The 20,651-nt window shown below is 38.8% G+C and overlaps 1 protein-coding gene across 1 annotated transcript; it reads left to right on the forward strand.

The window, feature by feature from the left end:
* The first annotated feature begins 1,588 nt into the window (after window positions 1–1,588).
* On the forward strand, window positions 1,589–19,964 carry parvab (parvin, alpha b). The gene is made up of 13 exons (XM_017707257.2): window positions 1,589–1,894; window positions 5,132–5,221; window positions 5,317–5,387; window positions 7,248–7,350; window positions 7,449–7,589; window positions 7,708–7,823; window positions 8,023–8,081; window positions 12,932–12,951; window positions 13,378–13,439; window positions 13,521–13,589; window positions 16,029–16,130; window positions 16,743–16,815; window positions 19,640–19,964. Exons 1-13 carry the CDS (start codon window positions 1,759–1,761, stop codon window positions 19,714–19,716), a joined length of 1,119 nt encoding a protein of 372 aa, XP_017562746.1. The 5' UTR covers window positions 1,589–1,758; the 3' UTR covers window positions 19,717–19,964.
* Window positions 19,965–20,651: the final 687 nt, after the last annotated feature.

Below are 20,651 nucleotides of genomic sequence, written 5' to 3' on the forward strand. Positions count from 1 at the left end.
TGCTAATCCATTAAGAGATTTAGAAATCAGTAAAAAGATTTTAAAATCAGTTCAAACCAAGACAGGCAGCCAGTGTAAGTATGTTCTCTCTTTTTTGTATCAGAGTTAGTAAGTTGTGTTTCATGTAACCCAGTAATGCTTTACAGTAGTCTAGTTGCGAAAAACAAAAGCTCAGATCAGCTTTTCAGCACCTTGCAGTTAAATGAAAGAATTCTGTATTTATAACATTATCAATGTGAGATTTAAAAGTGAAGGTGGAGTCTAAAATTACACCAACATTTCTAATTTCATCTTTTGGTTGTGGAGACCAACTTCCTAACCAAATTAAAACTTTTTTTCTCTCTCAATTTAATTTAATCACACACACACACACAAACACACACACACACACACACACACACACACACACACACACACACACACACACACACACACACTTAAGCTGCTTCTCCCTCAGGGTCACGGGGGTTGCTGGAGCCTATCCCAGCTGTCATCGGGCAGAAGGCAGGATACACCCTGGACAGGTCGCCAGTCCAGCGCAGGGCAGACAGACAGACATACATATTCACTCACACATGCACACTTAATTTAATCATTTAAAAAAATATACTATTTATCCAGTTAATGACAGTGGACAAACAAACTGTGAGTTTATTTAAAGCGCTTGTATCACTTGACTCTACAAAAATATATAATTGTGTATCACTGGCAGAGCTGTGATAACGGACTCCATGCTTTTTAAATAATGTGACCTAGTGGAAGCATGTACTAAGAAAAAAAGAAGCAGGCCTAATACAGAACCCTGTGGAACACCATAAAGTATACCATATTCGCTGGACTGATGCTCAGCTAAACTAAAGTACTTTCTATCTTTAACATGCTGTATGTATGGTTTTGGAGGTGATAAGCTACGTTGGTCTATGCTTTTTTTTTCCCAGCAGGGGTTAAACCTGTGGCAGTATAACAATATTAACACCTTAAGATTCCATAGTGGATCATTTTAGATTTATGATTATACTGTACGATAACCATATTTGCGATATGCCACCATGGTAAAACCATGGTAGAATCAGAGTATAACCGTATTTACCATGAAGGCACCACAGTAGTTCATAGACTAAACATAATATGGTAGTATCACAGTATAAACATGGTTACCATATGGCACCATAGTAGTTCATGGTAGAATATTTAACTATGCAATAACTACGGTAAGTATAACCCGCCATAATAAACTAAAAAAAAGTACATCTTAAGGGCTGTTTAGAAGGATGTATGCTTTAATGGGTGCCCACAACATCTTGAGTGGTTTCGTTTTGAAGCTGTATCCTTTAGAATGAAGGTTCTTTATTGGAAATAGTCATGGTGGGCTCAGTGAGGCTGTAAAACGAGTTCAGAGCTCAGAACGTCTAATTTAAGATGAAATAAATTACATAAAGTCAGATCTGTAATTCACTGCACTTTTCCATCGCGTGTGTGGAGAAATTAGTGAGTAATTAGCACACAGTAGAAGAGCTAAGGCTGGAAGGAGAAGCAGACCTACTGTCCACACACTTTCCCCCGTGTTTGGTTTACTTGGGCAGCAGAAAAGGGTGGGACTTGGAGCGGGAAGGCTGCTGGGAGACGGCTCCGTCTGTGGAGGCAGAAATACTCGGCATTCCGCTGCCTTTTTTTTTCCTAACGCAAGCAGCGAAAAACCCAGCCTGCACATTCCCAGCTTTAGCCCAGCCACGAAGGGAACCGTTAGCTGCACCAACAATGGCTTCGTCTCCTCAGAAGTCCCCTTCATCTCCCAAACCCCCGACCCCGAAATCACCACCCTCGAGGAAGAAGGACGACTCCTTTCTCGGCAAACTTGGAGGGACTTTGGCGAGACGGAAAAAGGCGAAAGAAGGTGTGAGCTAATGTGGCTTTATAGGCCTGCGTTCCTCTCCTCAGGGCAGCGCGTATCATAGCGAGGCGGTGGTTGTTGACTTTTTTTTTAGCCCACAGATGCTGAAATGCTGAATAAGCTTTGTTGTAAGAAGTTTTAATGGTTTCTTTCTGGCTGTTTCTGTCTCTGAAGACTTTTACAGTGTCCTCGTTTACACTGCATTTTTCGCTTTTTTAAAATAGTCTGTCAGGGTCCTCTTTGGGAACCGTTAGTGCATCATAGGGCTGCGAAATGGCCCACAGTGTCCTAACTTGGACTGCATTTGAGTGTGTGAAGTATCCTAGTTAGCGTGTCCTCATCTGTACACACCCAACAAAGATTTTCAAGGCTTTTCAAGAGTTCTCTAGTAACGGAAACGGTTCTGTTTAGAACTATATAGCACAAAAACTGTTTCCTCTACTGTTGCAAGCTTGACATCGGAACAATAGCAGAACCCTCTATTTCCTAAAAATAGTGAACCATATACAACACATTTTCCATCAATCTGCAGAACCATTTCCCCAGCAGAGAACCATTTAAGCATGAAATGGCTCTATATAGAACACCAGGTTGTGAATAGAACCCTTCCCTTTACTAAAGAACCCAAGAAGAACCGTCTGTTTTGAGTGTGTAATTCATGAAAGTACAAGTAATAGCCCAACATATCGTAATGATAAAGATCTATGCTAATATAACAGGAATTTCTCCAGGATTCTCTTATAATAAATTCAGCCAGTCACTATAGCATATTAGGCTACTACGCACATATTATAAATCATTATAAGACAGGGCAACAGAACTAGTATGATGATTACACAGTTGTTGGAAGAAAATCTCAGTTTTTCAGTTTTTGACATAATTTTTAAAAACCTGTTGTCCTTCACATTTTATGTAATCATTATGATGAATGGACTAAAAGAAATGACCTAAAACGACGTGGAAAGAATTCTGGTTCCATTGACTTGCATTAAAAGCCAAGTAAGTTTTTTCCTCCTCCTGTAAAATGACCATTTTGGAGATATTATTCTCTATATATTATAGATTATTATAGACTCATATACAGCACCATAGGGATTGTATCATTTCAAATAGTGTTCCTATAGATATTTATTGAAGTGATATGGTGGTAACATTGTGTAAATGTAAGATTCTTTGAAGCTAGTAAAAATGACAGGATGAGAAATATGAACTGGTTCATATATTCAAAACCCTGGTGTGTCCAGGTTCACTCAGCATTAACCTGACCCATTCATGAGGCTGTAATCAATGCTCACAAAGCTCGTGTTGGTTTGTCTATTGCACATTTCATTCCTTCAGGCAATGTAGGAGTCACCCGTACAAGTGTTTACAAAAAGCTTCAAGGCCGTGCTTTGACCTTATATGGAAGAGTGTTGGCCTCTGTCTCCCAAAATGAATCAGTGCAGACCATCACGCTCCTGATTCACTACTGAATATAAGCACGTTAAAAGACAGAGTGCTGAGCTAACTGCGATCATGTTGGCCGCATAATAGTAAGCAAGTGTAGTAAAGATCATAGGTTTGTAATTTGTTGTAATTTCATCAGCTGTATTTCATATTCAATCAGATGTATTTTTCCTTCTACTAAAAACAAATGCGTCTTCAATGGCACAGTGCTTTTCCTAAGAAAGACATATTAGTTCTCCTCCACTCTGCATACAGCTGAGCCCTAACCACTCAAGCCCAGGCCAAGGAGGTGAACACAAATTACTTGGGCTTTATTTGATTCCATCAAGAGCCTCTTTGGTCCCATATGGCTGGAGTATATTTAGTTAGGAGTGTTGAGACATGCAAAATCTATCAGAGAGAGCGATATAGGGAGCGGCACACGAGAGACAAGCAAGCGAGTCAAAGAGAGGGCTGTACAGGCTTGCATCTTAAATTTATACCATTAGATGTATATATATTATGGACAGGCATATATGTTTTTGTCCTTGGCCTTTGCTTTCACTCAGCTAAGCCTGGTTCAGGCTCCTGACGTAATGGGAGAGCTGATTAAAAACAGGATGTTGATGTCTCGAGGGATGTCGGCACAGAGTTCTGCAGGCGTGTGAAGCATGGCCTCACTGATTTGCCAACTCAGATGAGGTTGTATGACATAGAAAATCATATGGGTATCAGCTGAGCATGACTCCCCACATGCATGTTAAATAAGAGATAAGAGCACCACAGTGTAAGCAAAATAAATGCATAATGTGATACTGGGTAGTGAAAAGTGACTGGATTATAAAGTTAAGAGACCCTTATTGGTTCCACAACATGGAAATTTCACCACCTTCATTTTAACGTTATTCTGATTTAAACCATTTACAGTTTACTGCATTGTTCTGTAATGATTTACTAGAGAAGTAAATCTTTTAGAAATTAGATTAATCTTTTTGAATCACCCTATATAGATTTATGAATAATTATGCTGTGCCATGTTGGTACAAGTGTACCAGCAGCATTCAAATACAGTGCGAGTGCACCAACCTTCTTCCTGTTATTTATGTCAGAATCTGCCAAAATAAAAGGAATATGTTGTTATACTGCTGATGGTGTGTCTGGAGCAAACATTGTCATGTATCATCTTGTATCCCTAGCTGAGAACATTCAGCTTGGCATTTTCTTTTCACCGACTATTCTTTACATAACTCCTATCACATTTTTATACTCAGGATATTTAGAAAATAGTTCTGAATTGTACCAAATGAATTGTGTTGAGTCATTTCCTAAAGAATTGTAGTTATATTAAATTGGTTAGGTCCCAATGCAAACTTTCAGAATCATGAAGTGCTTCTACTTTGTGCTCAGTCCCCTGTGGTACTGAATATGGTAAGATGTGTATCGATTGAAGGCTCATTGAAGGGCTGAGTTGTAGCTCTTTTGTTAACCCAGACGTGTTCAGGCCTGAATGCATAGCATTAGATGTGGCACTCTGAGCAGCCTCCTTCTGCTAAAACCAATACCACATAACTGACCACTAATGATGAGAGGCACAGCCTAGTGCAGAGCATACTGCTCCTAAAGCAAAACGTCTTGTGTTCTATTAGCTGTGTCTATTATGATGAAACATGGAGGTATAGTTTAGGGTAATAACTGGTTGAATGTGTTTAATACTAAAATAAGAGCTAACAATATGTATATTGTAATATTATGTGTTACAGTTATACTGTGGGCTGATCCCAATGGAAAATCATCATTTATTGATGCTCTTTGCAGTTTCTGAGCTCCAAGAAGAGGGCATGAATGCAATCAACTTGCCCCTGAGCCCCACCCCTTTTGAGCTGGACCCTGAGGACACCATGTTGGGTAAAATTTCACGTTGCCAGAGTCAAAATCTCAGTTTTCAACCCCATGTTCTCCAGCTTGCTTTGAAACACTGTATGCACGCTTTGTCCTTAAAGAGGAGAACGAAGTCCGCACCATGGTTGATCCCAACTCCAGAAATGACCCCAAACTCCAAGAGCTGATGAAGGTATCTTGTCTTCATTGTAGTATGTGAACTTTATTAAGTGTGCAGCCTTAAGCTGGTAGTATACTTTAAAGGGAAAAGCAAAGAAAAATCAGGCTACAGTTCAACTAATGCCGGCCTTATACCAAACGACTTTTCAAGCAATTTCACCGACACAGACAAATTTCAAAAGATGGAGTAAAATCATGAGAGTGTTACTAGAGTTGCATCGCCTCGATCATTTAGTGTGAGATGGTCAGGATGACCGTCTTAGGTCAGTCTTTTTCTCGTCTTGACACTGCAGCAAAATCAACTGTTTAATATTATCCTAAGTTTTAAATCTTGTTTCATGCAAATAGTGACGTGACGGGCACACGTGAGAGTGAGCGAGAGTGTGCGCCTGAATTTGCCATAAAAAAGGCAAATCTACTCCCCTTTAAAATAGTAATCATATTAACTTAAAAATGTAAACTGACTGTTTTAATATTTCAGGTTCACTGAGTGTAACAGTGATGTAAGGAAATGTGCAGAGGGTTTTAAGAAAGTCTGTTTTTTTCCATTTTTTTCTTTTTGTTACAGTGGTTTTTAGTTTGTTAGTTTTTTATGGTTTAGTTCATAACACCCAGTCAGTGCTGAATTCCTGTTTGTTTTGTTGATGTGTAAATCTTTAGGTTAAATAAGAAAGTAACTGCATACTTTACAGGTTAATTAAAATTCTGAGTGAAGATCTGCCACAATATCCAGCTCTACAGTGAACTGGGCTTAGCATTCCCAGCCAGCGTATCTTCCCATTAGTACCAGTACAGAGCGGAAAAGGAAAAGGTTTCTCTGCTTGTAAATTTCCACCAGGTGCAAAGGTTTATTTGCACTCTTGCAAAAAGTGACCCAAAAAAATTAGTTGCTTGCTAAATCATGGTCTGAAAACCTGTGATATTGTCTTTAGGGTGTCAGACTTTATTTTAAGTCTTTTCAAAGTCTTCTAGTGTGTGGTTAGCATTAGTGCAGTGTGGTGTTTGCCATCTTCTAAACAGAAATCCTCATCACTGGATCGCTTGTTTTGAGACGTCCTTGCAATATGATTGGTCCACGTCACAGCAGAGAAAGAAAATCCTGATTATTAATTTGACCTTCATTTGCTCTCTAGTTTTGGCCTCACTTACATCCTCCTCAAACATAGTTTGTGCCTGTAGTGGTGCAGAGTGTCATAAAATACACACTCCTTTTTTTTAACTGTGCTTATGGCAGCTGTTGAATTGTTCACTTACACTTGGTTCAGGGGTGCCTAAACATTTTGTCTTTGAGGGCCAAGGAGTGACTAGCAACTCATTAGCTTAATGTTTTCGCACAGTGTCAGTAAATGTGGAGAGGATTTATTCTTTAAATACTATGGTTTCTTTACATACATGGCAGTGAAAGCAATTCACATCAGTGGTCTCTGAATTTCCTCTTGTTCCTCTGCTTATTATGATCTGTTTGTTTGCAGCTCTTAGCTATGTATAGTATGTGTTGTTAATTCTACATTGCAGTCAGTGGTGACAAACGTAAATTTAATTATATTTTATTGCATAACATGTTTTGTTACTAAAAGTATTAAAAAAAACATTTTTCAAAGAAAAATTAGAAGCTAAAATAAGTTCTTCTGTTGTCTGAATTAGTGTGGGGTCTTAGGCCAAATCAAACATGCTTGCCTGCCACTCTTTGGGCAATCATGCTTCAGCTCTGTCGTCATTTAATCTATACTGTCGGCCTTAAATGCTACTACACACAATAAATGAACTGCATTAAGACAGAAAATTGTGTTGTAAGTCAGAATAAATATAAATCGTGAATTGATGGATGCCATTGAGATGCAATTTGATTCCCACATCTTTACCATTGATGCAGGTCCTCATCGACTGGATCAATGATGTTTTGGTAGGCGAGCGGATCATTGTCAAAGATCTGGCCGAAGACCTTTATGATGGACAGGTTCTTCAGAAGCTCTTTGGTAATACCCTAGAAAATGAACCATCCTGTAGCTGTATGCTGTTTTCTCATCTCTTTCATCTGAACAAGAATTTCTGTCCTTTTGCCTTCGGTTTTCAGAGAAGCTGGAAGGAGAGAAACTCAATGTTGCTGAGGTGACACAGTCTGAGATCGCCCAGAAGCAGAAACTTCAGACAGTTCTGGAAAAGATCAATGACACCCTTAAAGTTTCCTCCAGGAACATCAAGTGGAACATTGACTGTAAATAGCTCCAGGATCTGTTTGATTATCCCATTGGATCATGTTAGTCAGTAGATTTCTGTTCAGCTCCAACAGCATGTGTTTAAAATTGCCTTGATCTCTGTTGTCTCCTCCTCAGCGGTCCATGCTAAGAGCATAGTGGCCATACTTCACTTGCTGGTGGCCCTGTCTCAGCACTTCCGAGCTCCGATCCGTCTCCCAGATCACGTGTCCATTCAAGTAGTGGTAGTCCAGGTACTCAGGCTGTTGTTTCCAGATTACTTTTCATAAAGTTTTTCATAATTTGTAAAAGTGTAAAAGCTTTGCAGTGTCTTGGTACAACATGGGCTTGATTTCAATTATAATGGGAAGCAAATGTGTTGTTAAGGTCTTTTCAGCTTTGTCCTTTATTCTTCATTTCCGTCTTATTTACTATGTTCTGTCTTTCCCACAGAAACGCGAGGGCATACTCCAGTCTCGGCAGGTCCAGGAAGAGATTACTGGCAACACAGAGTATGTCATCACTGTTATACTTTTTCTGTCAATAACTGAACACAGCTGTGCAAATGAAACTGGATCTCCTAATATCTTCCAGTGGACCAAATTAGATTCTCCTGGAAAAAGATGTTGAATATGGGTAGCATTGGGGTGCATATGAGCATATGAGTGCTTATACTTGCAGAGACGTTGGTAATTAAGATTAAGCACTGGCAGTGAAAACAAATTGCACAAAAGCCTATTTATGAACTGTTCTATTATTTAAAGTGTTTGATCTTTTCTTTGAACTTGGAGGAAAATAACAGGATATTCCAACAAGATGCTTCTCACATTTGCAGTTTAAGGAGTGAGGAAATTCTGTTAGAGACAGCACCAGGTATCGGTGTTGGGCTGATAGGAAATGCTGGATTGGATGTCGGAGGGATATAAAAATGTGTCTTATCCCATACTGTAATAGAACTATCCTGAAATAGCACTCACAGTCACAATGTGCGATAGGATGTTGTTAGTATGTATTTCTTTCTGTGGGGTCATAGAACCTTTGTAGCCTGGTGTTCAGTTTTAGGTTGCAATCACAATAGATATTATCAGTGTGTGCCACCCATTGAAATAGGCGTGACCAACTCCTGACTAGAAGATTGACAATGAAAAAAATCCTCTATTTTGGTGCAGCCTGCAAGCTAACTAACTTGATAAACATGAATAGTAAAAGCAAAAGAGCAAACATATTATAAGTGTAACACAGATAATTATATATATATATATATATATATATATATATATATAAAATATATATTATATATATAGATATATATAATATATTATATATATAGATAATATTGGTGTGGTTGGTGGTAGGACTGAATGATTTGATGAAAATATCCATCCATCCATCCATCCATCCATCCATCCAACCATACATTTTCAAAGCCGCTTCTCCTTCATGGTCGCGGGGGGATGCTGGAGCCTATCCCAGCAGTCTTCGGGCGGAAGGCAGGATACACCCTGGACAGGTCGCCAGTCCGTCGCAGGGCAGACAAACAGACACAGACAGTCACTCACACACTCACACCTAGGGGCAATTTAGCATGTCCAATTGACCTGACTGCATGTCTTTGGACAGTGGGAGGAAACCGGACAACCCGGAGGAAACCCACGCAGACACAGGGAGAACAAGCAAACTCCATGAAAATATCTAATTGCAATTTTTGGGACTAATATTGTGACCGCAATAGCCATGTTTACATGTAGCCTGATAATCCATTAATAATCCGACTAATGTGAATACATCAGTGTATACACTTCAGTTGTAATAGTCTAGTCTAATTGAGGCCATTAGAAATACAATTTCTATCCAATTGAATGAGGTGGGTAATTCTGTAAATCATCCATTAAATAGAAAATTAATATCTGTGTAATTGCCTGTATCTGATTACATTTCCATTCAGAAAGTTTAAGTCCGTTCTGCATGCGCGTTGTGTCATAGTGAAAGTTTATAACCTTCAACACGGCAGAGCAGAAACTGGTCACTGGTCTGCAGAGGAGATGAAGTTTATGCTCTGATCTTTAAAAGATGGCGGTGGGACGGACGTCCAGCTTATGTGTCTCAGAACATGACGTCCTCCTCTTGGCCTTCTTTAATAAGGATATGTGAAGCACGTTTTCCTGAGTCTGACATCATTTTAAAGCAACTAAAAGACAAGCACTGCTCACTGCTGCTCATCTCACTCTGACTGGACTCACATGGTGTTCGCTGTCATGGTAGCGTTTACTCAAAACAGTTCTCCATGCATGCATGGCATTTTGCAGCGGATTACTTGTAGTGTGCATGTAAACTAATAGTTTCTGTCATCATTCTTGAATCAAGTGAGCATAAACTCCTCAATCAAATTGGCAAAAATCTTTGCATGTAAACACAGCCGATTTAAACTGTGATTATTGTCTCCAAGGTTCTAAGTTTTTTTTTTTGGCCAAGAAGTTTAGAATATCCACTTTTTCTGACTTTAAAATTGATCCGTGAATGTAGTGTGCTAGATTGCCAATAAGTTGCGATGTCACAACATATAGAGGTTTGGCTGCCTCTGATTGGTTTAACTCATTTACAGGCAGCTCACAGGCTCTGTGTTCTTTTATTAAATTCCACACTTAAAGGTTAAGACAATGTTTTTGATAATATAAGCTATAATTTACAAAATGCAGCTCTTGTGATTTAAAAATTGCGCTGTCTTCTATCACGATTTTGATTTAAAAATGATTAATCTTTCAGCCCTGTTTGGGGGCAGTGGTTGACTGGTGCCTGCAGCTGCTTAGCCAAGGAGCTAACATAGCGGTTGGATGCTGGCCAATTCATGTACCCTAAACAGTCAGAGCACAAAAGTAAAGCTAATGACACAGCCTCTCAACTGACTGTATATCATGTAGTACACAGTCTTTTGTGTGTTTATTCATAGCCAATGGGAATTAAATGTTAAAAGGCACTGCTAAAGTAGTTGCACTGTAGGTCAAGGAGTTCAAGCAAAGTTTTGCAAGCAAAATGCATTCAATCTCCAGATATTCCAGATGCTAAAATGCAAAATGCTAGTATAACTGGTTAATATATGAAGGGCTTTAAGTAAAAAAAAAAAATTAAAAGTTTAGTCATTTTTAAAATGGAATCTGCAATCGATTATGAAACTGTTTCAATGTCTGTACATGATCTGTGGACAGCAGTGAAAAATGACTGGGTAGGTCTTTTAGATTAAAAATTTAGTCATGTATGACAGAGTGCTGTGTCGTGGTCATTAGGACTAGAGAAGGACCTCCGATTACTGCAAAATATTCTTAGTTTCTATGTTATCGTTTATTTTTAGCGTGCATCAATGATAGTTCGAAATAACAATGTTCGAGAAATTCTTTTCGATTGCAGACTATTGCCGAGATAAGTATAACTATAGCCAAATTCAAAGGCCCTGATTGTTGGAAACATTCAGATTCAGATTCAGATTCAGATTCCTTTATTGATCCCAGGGGGAAATTGCAGTTGTTACAGTTGCAGCCATTTATGTAAAAATAAACACTTTACTAATAATTTAAAACAATATATAGAATTTACAGTATGTATAATTGAAAACAATATATAGAATTTACAGTATGTATAATTTAAAACAATATATAGAATTTACCGTATGTATGTGCACCAGATTGAAAATGCGTCTCCTAACAACTGTGCAAAACCTGATAGACACCAAAACTGCCACCATCAGATAAACAGCACTTAAAGCTTTCATTTTTGAGAAGGAGGAAAAAATCAAGCCCCCCCCAAAAAAAATCAGTAGACCATCCTTCGACAATGAGAAGACATATCACCGCCTGTCTGAAAGGATGTGTCGCTGACAGGAAGTCATTACTGAAGGAAGGAAATAGACAAAATAACAGAAAATCTGCGAACGAGACAAAGAAGCTGGTGGTGCACTAACAGCAATGGACTCTTGTTCCTGCAGATTTCTTTAAAAACTGAAAGCAAGTCTCCTGAAAAAGCTGAAGCTGTAATAAAGGAAAGAATTGGACACATTGAATATAGAAAAAAGTGATATATATTAGAAAATTATATAAATATACATTTACTGAATGACTTAACCTCTTATGCTCCAAGGTATATTTTGGTTTGTCCATCTGAATTTCTGTGACCAAATTGTAAGGCAACTTATTCACTAACTGCATGAAATAAATTAAGATTTTTATTTTATTTATTTATTTTATAAAAGCTCCCCTCAGATTAACAGAACATGTGTTTTATGATCACACATATCGCTACACTCTTACAATTTACTGCTGAAAACCAAAAATCTCAGAGGCTCTTTGTATTATTTTATAAAAATCATTTTTACAGAGCAGATCACTGAAGAGATGCCATCTGTTTATAGTTTATAGTCCAGATTTGTGGAAAAATGGGTCGACTTTCAGTAGAAAAACAAAACCGGTGGTTCCAAGGACTTGAAGAGGCTACTGGCTGTTTTGACTGGAATTTAAACAAACTGGAGTCTCTGACTTTTATGTACTCACACAAACAGATAACCCTAGCAATATATTACTGAGATAAATATTTAAAGCGGAAATAGTGGAAAATCGGTGGCCCTGGTTGCTGGAACCTCCGAGTGTCTCCGGAGTTGAAAAGTGAGAAATGCGCAGTGACATGCCAGACCCTGGGGATGGAGGGGTGTTTGGACGGTGTGGAGCTGGATCCTCATGCTGATGAGCAGCTTTGTGATGAGATGGGCTTGAGCAGCACCGTAGCTGTGCTCCTGCCAACGCTCCGCTGCTGCCCAGCCCAGCCCAGCCCAGCTCTGCTCTGATTAATAGCGCTCCAGTGGGTGCAAATCACCTCCCCAGATAAGGGCGAGTGCGGGGCTCTTGGCTGCTGCAGGGCACGTGGACAGCAGCTGCCCAGGCATGCCTCTGCCGGGGCAGATTTGAGCGTGAAGGCGAGGCGCTGGTGGGCAGATGTCCACCAGGCCTGCATCTTAAAACCCAGCAACGTTTGAGCGGTTTGCGACTGGGAACACAACACCGGCCCTCTCCCCTGCTAATCTTTTTGTTTGCCTTTCAGTCAGGACTCCCTTGATTACACCCTTCAGATTCACATTTTCAAATATAAAGGCCTGAATGTGGGTCACGCTCTCATAACTTATATTTTAGTTTTAATAGTTTATAGTAGTTAGTAAATAATAAGACTTACAATGAAAAACTGAGGTCGTAGTTTATGTAGTTGAAATAATCTACTGTTTAGTGATGTTGTATGTCTAATTTTGTGTGTTTCAAACTGTTATTTACTGATTATCAGGTCCTTTTTTTCCTAACTTTTTCCTAACAAACTTTTTGTCTTACAGGGCACTTTCTGGAAGACATGGTTTGTACCTTTCCATTGCAATAATCCAAATCTAAACATAATTCATTTGAAAGCAATAGTTCAGCAAAAAAATCAGCAGATTTTCCTACTCTAAACATAGTCGCTCAACCAAGACAGGTTTAGTGTCCATGTTCTTACTGCAAACTGCATGTTTTTATCTTCAAATACTTGCTTCAGATTGTGTTGAATTGTTAAATAATCTCAAATTGACTTGCTTATGATGTTTCTGACACTGATTGATTTATTTTTACCTATGAAACGGACAAGAATATATTACTAGCAACCATCTTGAATGGTGTGCTTTTGCCTGACTATTGCTTTAGCCTATCAAAAGGTGAATAATTAAATAATTTGTCTAGTTTGAATAATTTATTTGATTTTAATATTGTTGAACATTTTTGCATGCACTTCTTCCTTCTCACTCAGAGCGTGATGCATTTGACACTTTGTTCGACCACGCACCAGACAAGCTGAATGTGGTCAAAAAAGTAGGTGCAGTTATTTCGTTCTGATTTATTGTGGGACATTGCTACTGAAGGCCAACTCAGACGATCTGGTCTCTCCTGCAGACTCTCATCACATTTGTGAACAAGCACTTAAACAAGCTGAATCTGGAGGTATCTGAGCTGGATACGCAGGTAACTTGTTCAGGAAGAAAAACATTGATTTGGTGTATAATAAATACATATATGTATATAAGGAAAAACCTTCTCTTAACTTTTGAAAGTTAATTTCTGTTTATCCATTCACTATGAGATATACACCGATCAGGCATAACATTATGACCACCTCCTTGTTTCTACGCTCCTTGTTCACTTAACAGCTCCACTTACTATATCGGTGCACTTTGTAGTTCTACAGTTACAGACTGTAGTCCATCTGTTTCTCTGATACTTTGTTAGCCCCCTTTTACCCTGTTCTTCAGTGGTCAGGACCCCCACGGACCCTCACAGAGCAGGTACTGTTTGCGTGGTGGATCATTCTCAGCACTGCAGTAACACTGATGTGGTGGTGGTGGTGTGTTGATGTGTGTTGTGCTGGTCTCAGTGGATCACACACAGCAGTGCTGCTGGAGTTTTTAAACACTTCAGTGTGACTGCTGGACTGAGAATAAAAATATAAAGCCAACAGTGTCCTGTAACCAGCAATGAAGAACTAGAGGATGACCAACACAAATTGTGCAGCAGCAGATGAGCTGTCGTCTCTGACTTTACATCTACAAGGTGGACTTACAAGGTAGGAGTATTGAAGTGGACACACCGCTACCACATCAGTGTTACTGCATTGCTGAGAATGACCCACCACCCAAATAGTACCTGCTCTGTGAGGGTCCATGGGGGTCCTGACCACTGAAGAACAGGGTAAAAGGGGGCTAACAAAGTATCAGAGAAACAGATGGACTACAGTCTGTAACTGTAGAAATATGAAGTGCTCCTATATAGTAAGTGGAGCTGATAAAATGGACAATGAGCGTAGAAACAAAGAGGTGCTCATAATGTTAGGCCTGATCAGTTATATAGATATATACACACGCATATACACATGCACACACACACACACACTATATTGACAAAGGTATTGGGACACACCTCTGAATCGCTGAATGCAGGTGTTTCATTCAGTCAGTTATTGTCACAAGTGTATATTGTCACAAGCACCTTAGCATTTTCACTCCGTCACTTTGTGAGCATTATTATTATATCACTAATATGGACAATAACACTTTAAAACTAAGTCACTTTAAATAACAATAACACTTAATCACTTAAGTCACTTTAAAATGTATATCGTCTCTATATTTTGTGTGTATTTAATATATTTCTATTTGTTTTTTATATTTTACTTATTATTTATTATTTACTTTCTGTAGAGTGATTAGCTGAGCCTCACCACAAGCAGTTCAATGCATAAATGTCCTGACATGTTGTGCAAATGACAAATAAACTTGAAACGTGCAGCCTGCCCTTTTCACATTACTGAAAGAATGGGTCGTTCTAAAGAGCTCACTGAGCCTGAACGTGCTGTAATAGGTGTCACCACTACAACAAGTCAGTTTGTTTCCCACCTTGATATTCTGTGATCAGCTGTGGGTGGTATTATTGAAAAGTGGAAGCATTTAGGAGCCACAGAATCTCAGCCATGAAGTGTCAGACCATGTAAAGTTACAGAGCGGGTCTCTGAGTTCTGAGGAGCATAGAGCATAAAAGTCTCCAACGCTCTGCTGATCAATTACTGCAGATTTCAAACCTCCTCTGGCATCAACATTAGGACAATAACTGTGCGCCAGGAGCTTCATGGCAAAGGTTTCAGTGGGCAAGCAGCTGCATACAAGCCTTACATCACCAAGCACAATGCCAAGCGTTGAATGGTGTGGTGTAAAGTGTTGTTGCTGGATTCTGGAGCAGTGGAAACTCATTCTGTGGAGTGACAAATCAGCTTCTGTGTCTGTCAGTCTGATGGACGAGTCTGAGTTTGGCGGTTGCCAGTAGAACATTACTTGCCTGACTGCATTGTGCCAGCTGTGAAGTTTTTTGGATGAGGGATAATGATATGGGGTTGTTTTTCAGGAGTTGGGCTCGCCCCCTTACTCCCAATGAAGGGAAATTCTATGCTTCCAACTTTGTGGGAACAGTTTATGGAAGAACCTTTTCTGTTCCGGCATGACTGCGCACCAGTGCACAAAACAGCTCCATGAAGTCATAGCTGGGTGAGTTTGATGTGGAAGAACTTGACTGGCCCTCACAGAGTCCTGACCTCGACCCCATCCAACACCTTTGGGATAAACTTGGTTGGAGATTGCAAGTCAGGCCCTCTCGTCCAACATCAGTGTCTGACCTCACAAATGCTGTTCTGGATGAATGGGCCCAAATTCCCACAGAGACGCTCGGAAATCTTGTAGAACCTTTCCTGAAAAGTGGAAGGTGTTACAGCTGCAAACTCTTTGGATTTAGAATGGGGTTCATAAAAGCTCCTGTAGGTGTAATGTGTAGGTGTCCCAATACTTTTGTCCATATTGTATATATCAGAGAATTCTAGGCTTATATACATTATTATGCTTTGTTTTCTTTCACCACTAGTTTGCTGATGGTGTGTACCTGGTCTTGCTGATGGGACTCCTGGAGGGATATTTTGTTCCTCTCTACAGCTTTTTCCTCACCCCTGAAAACTTCGAACATAAGGTAACACAATTAATTCAGTTAATTATAATTGTCCTTGTCAATTGTCAGTTGTCTGTTTTTCCCAGTTTTCCTCCCAATTTTAGTTATTTTTTTTCTCCACTGCCTGATACTATAAGTACTAGGATGGTGATGGTTCACATGTGAAGCGCCAGCACGTTTTCAAAATTGCTGCTCACTCAATGGTTGGTTTCCCAGCCACAAATGGCTGTAACATCACTGGAGATCGAGCTTGCGATCTCCTCATAATTGGACCAACGCTTGCATATTATTATTTTTTTTTTGTTGATTGTTGTCCAGTGTATCAGTTCACTGGCCTGTTCCCTAACTTTGAATTACTTAATGATGCTTTCCGAACTCCAGTAATTGCAAAGGTGGTGACCGAATGAAGGTAAAATCATAGATTTTATAGGACTCTATAGGAGTATGTAGTCTATCATTCCCGGGGTACTTTGTTCAGTAAGTTCTGTCTGAAACCAAGGAAGGAAACTAAAGACATTCATTACATTATTGTCAATTCTTTGAACTATTTTTTTTCATAACTTGCGGTCTGATAATTAAAGTTTTTTCGTTATCACTGCTGTGCTTACGTTTATGCTGCATTCTCTATTGTAGGTGCACAATGTTTCTTTTTCTTTTGAGCTGATGCAGGATGGAGGTTTGGAGAAACCAAAGCCCAGGCCAGAGGGTGGGTGTCATTTTGTTCCTATGATTACTTACATCTGTAGTTATTTGTCAAGAAAAACACATATCCAAGTACTGTAATCGGTTCTAAAGGACTTCATTTGCTCAGAAATGCTAAGCCAAGTTGCCTGATTACAAATGACTGTAGTTTAATCTAGTTAGTGGTAAGTACTGCCATGTGTATTTGTTGAGCACTTAAAGTGTTCTTTAATTTTGTTCTCATGCTTCGCTAAATGTGAACCTAATCACTACATGAGGCTGCACCAATTAGCTTTGATGTAAACGGCGATTGCATGCCGAATTTGATGTAAACAGTGATTGCACCGCAGTTTTACTGCATTTCAAATGGCTCTATGGAATTATGAGTGTCATGGAGCTTCTGTTTAGATGCAGAGGTGAGGAGAATAACCCAAACCCATACGCAAGTAAAAGTATTGTTCCTCAAATGAAACATTCATTCATATATAAATTAAGTAGCCTAATAAAATTAAGGACAAAAAAACTCCTTGACTACTGAGTAATTCATAGAACTGCAGCGTAAGGCTGTCTTGGAAAACTTGAATACTTCAGTATATATTCATTACGCTAGTATTTGGTTCTCTAGGTAAATTTGAAAGCTTTGGCTTTTTTCAAGCCACAAAAATTGTAGCTTAAAATAGATTTAATAAGGAAGGGGCTTTGAATAAAACAGTTATTGTAAAAATATGCAAATGTTTCTGAAATTAAGATTATTTTTATAACTTAAAATTAATTAAGAATTTCTTTTTTTTTTTACTTTATTGCCATTAACACACATTGACTGGCAATTAACATATAACAAACTCATCTTGAGATTGGGGCTTCACTTAACATGCGTGTTACAGGGACAGAACATGAACACATTCTATACTTCCATACACATATTCACAAAAAAAAAAACAGCCCCTAACTGAGGTAAACAATAACAGGTTTCCATCTTCTTATAAAAATAAGTACTTTTAATTGTAGCTGGGCCATCATGTGTACCATCATATAAACATGCTTGGCTTTTTATAACCATTGAACAATCGTTGGGGGATTAGGCTTCATCCAGTAATTAATTTTCTTGCAACCATCAACAGAATGGTTGTAAGGGTTTAAAATGACATCAGCCGTCTATTTGACTGGAAAGAAGGCCGTTACAGTCTAGTACGACACCCACCACATGCAGTCTGTAACACTGGTCATTGGTAAACGTGTTCAGGTAGTGCCTCCAACAAGAACAGTAACGGGTCCATGGAAATACGAACTTCTAGGATTTTTTCCAACTCCTCTTTAATATTCTTCTGCAATGTCTTTGTCTTTGGACAGTCCCAGAACACATGAGTATGATCACTGACCACACCACAGTTTCTCCAGCATTTATACATAGAACGTTTTATAAAAACACATACAACCATTGGGTTGTTTTCTAAGTGAAAGTTAACACATCCTCTGCCTCTGTTTTTTGCAAATGTTCATGCACAATTTGTATTGATTTACTGAGTATACCATGTAGAGAGAAAATAAAGCCAAACATATAAAATGATGTAAGTTTTGCATAGGTCACATTTTATGTTTACGTAATTCAGCAGATAAATAGTGTGTTCTCTGTAGAGGTTGTATTAACGAAGTGAAAATTCTCCAGGGTATATTTGGGTTGCTCCATCTGAATTTACATGATCAAATGATAAGGCAAATTATTCAGTAACTGCATGAAATAAATATACATAAAAAAAAGAATGTGTTTTATGATCACACATATTGCTATATGCTTACAATTTACTTAAAATCTCAGACGCTCTTTGTATTAATTTATAAAAGTGATGTTTACAGAGCAGAGCACTGAAGAGATGCCGTCTGTTTATAGTTTATAGCCCAGATTTGTGGAAAAATGGATCGACTTTCAGTAGAAAAACAAACTGAGTTCAGCTTCTTTTATTATAAGGGTTTAAAATGACATCACCATCTATTTGACTGGAAAGAAGAAGTTACAGCCTCATACGACGCCCAGCTTCTGAATATAGCTAATGAAATATGCAAGTTATGAAGAATATGACAAAGTGCCTTTTGGAGCCACCGGTGGTCTCAAGGAGTTTAAGAGGTTAAGTAACAAAACATGGAATTTAGTACCCCCAGTATTTTCTCATGACATGTAAAAGTAAAATGTAAATAAATTATAGCTGCTTATTTCAATGCGTCAAAAATTTATAACATGCATTCCTGAAAGGCTTGCCTCACAGTGCAGCTGCACCGCTTTCTAGATGGCTCTTGAAAGAGCAAGGGCGACTTTAAAAGGGGGCCACTTTCAAATCCATCAGAAGTTTAGCAGCTGTCACTACTACGCACCTCTAATCAGATGTGAATTTGTCTTAGTGTGACATTCAGTAGTCTTGGTTTGTTTGTTTTTTAATGTGTAGAGATGGCGTGATTTTATTATTATGTTTCCAATACTGATAATGATATTGAAACCTAGGGTATTGACCGCTACTGATCGTACGTTTTTTTCTTTAAAAAAAAGTTGTTGACCCTCTCGTCAGAGTGTTCTGAATGCAGCTAACCTTACAAGAAAAAAAAGTGCTACACGAAATCTGCCATGTCAAAAAAATCACTCATTAGTTGTTTTGTCAGGTTTCATTAGGCACAGGTTGGTAAGCAGACCTCTATATCAACCCAGTACCAACACCTGGTGCTGAATCAGTGCCATCTCTAGTACCATGTTTCTATTTTCTCACGAGAGAGTAATTTGCAGTATCTGCTGAGCTGATGCCTTAACTAGTGCTCTTCTTCAAGCTGTTTTATCCATCTTCATCTCCTGCTTGTCTTCACAGACATTGTCAACTGTGATCTGAAGTCCACTTTGCGGGTCCTCTACAACCTCTTTACCAAATACAGGAGCGTGGAATGAACAGAAGACCTGCACAAAACTGTTCCACATCTTTAAATGACCAAAGCGAGAGCAGATATCCTTATCAGTATTACATGAGGTTATTTTCATTTGTAGAGGAGCTTTTTCTACATGTCTTAAAAATGTGGTCTCTATTTATTCAGTATTTTACACTCACTGGCCACTTTATTAAATTCAATTGCTTGATAACACAAATAGCTAATCAGCCAATCACATGACCTCAACTCAGTGCATTTAGGCATGTAGAGGTGGTCAAGACAACTTGCTGAAGTGCAGACCAAGCATCAGAATGGGGAAAGGAGATTTAAGAGACTTTGAATGTGGCGTGGTTGTTGGTGTCAGACGGGCTGGTCTGAGTATTTCAGAAACTGATGGTCTACTGGGATTTTCACGCACAACCATCTCCAGGGTTTACAGAGAATGGTTCGAGAAAGAGAAAATACCCAGTGAGCGGTCAGCTGTGTGGACAAAAATGCCTTATTGATGTGAGAGGTCAGAGGAGAATGGGCAGGCTGGTTCGAAATGATAGAAAGGCAACGGTAACTCAAATAACCAACCAAAATCTCTGAGGAACGTTTCCAACACCTTGTTGATATGCCATGAACAATTAAGGCAGTTCTGAAGGCAAAAGGGGGTCCAACCTTTTACTAGCAAGATGTATCTAATAAAGTGGCCAGTGCGTGTATAAGACCTATTTTTCAAAATTATATGCGTTTTATTTTAATTTGACATTTTAATACAGACAGCTGGGAAGGAGTGACAGCTGAGCTCATACTTATTGTGTTTTTCTGTCATTATTGTTTTATTGTGTTTTTTTGTTGATTTAGTTTTTATTGTCATATTTTGTATCACTTTGTGGGATTTTTTGGCATTGTTTGAAGATAATATCAAGCCAATTTGAAATCTATGGTGGATAATATAATATATTCGCATTT

Source organism: Pygocentrus nattereri, chromosome 15 (assembly GCF_015220715.1).
Source record: "Pygocentrus nattereri isolate fPygNat1 chromosome 15, fPygNat1.pri, whole genome shotgun sequence".
Classification (NCBI taxonomy): domain Eukaryota; kingdom Metazoa; phylum Chordata; class Actinopteri; order Characiformes; family Serrasalmidae; genus Pygocentrus; species Pygocentrus nattereri.

Bases quoted from the DNA above. Each gene is read 5' to 3' on its own strand.
- parvab (XM_017707257.2), top strand. From the start codon at position 1,759: ATGGCTTCGTCTCCTCAGAAGTCCCCTTCATCTCCCAAACCCCCGACC. The intron at 13,590-16,028 runs GTAACTTGTTCA...TTTCACCACTAG, and splicing joins TATCTGAGCTGGATACGCAG to TTTGCTGATGGTGTGTACCT. The intron at 16,816-19,639 runs GTGGGTGTCATT...TTGTCTTCACAG, and splicing joins ACCAAAGCCCAGGCCAGAGG to ACATTGTCAACTGTGATCTG.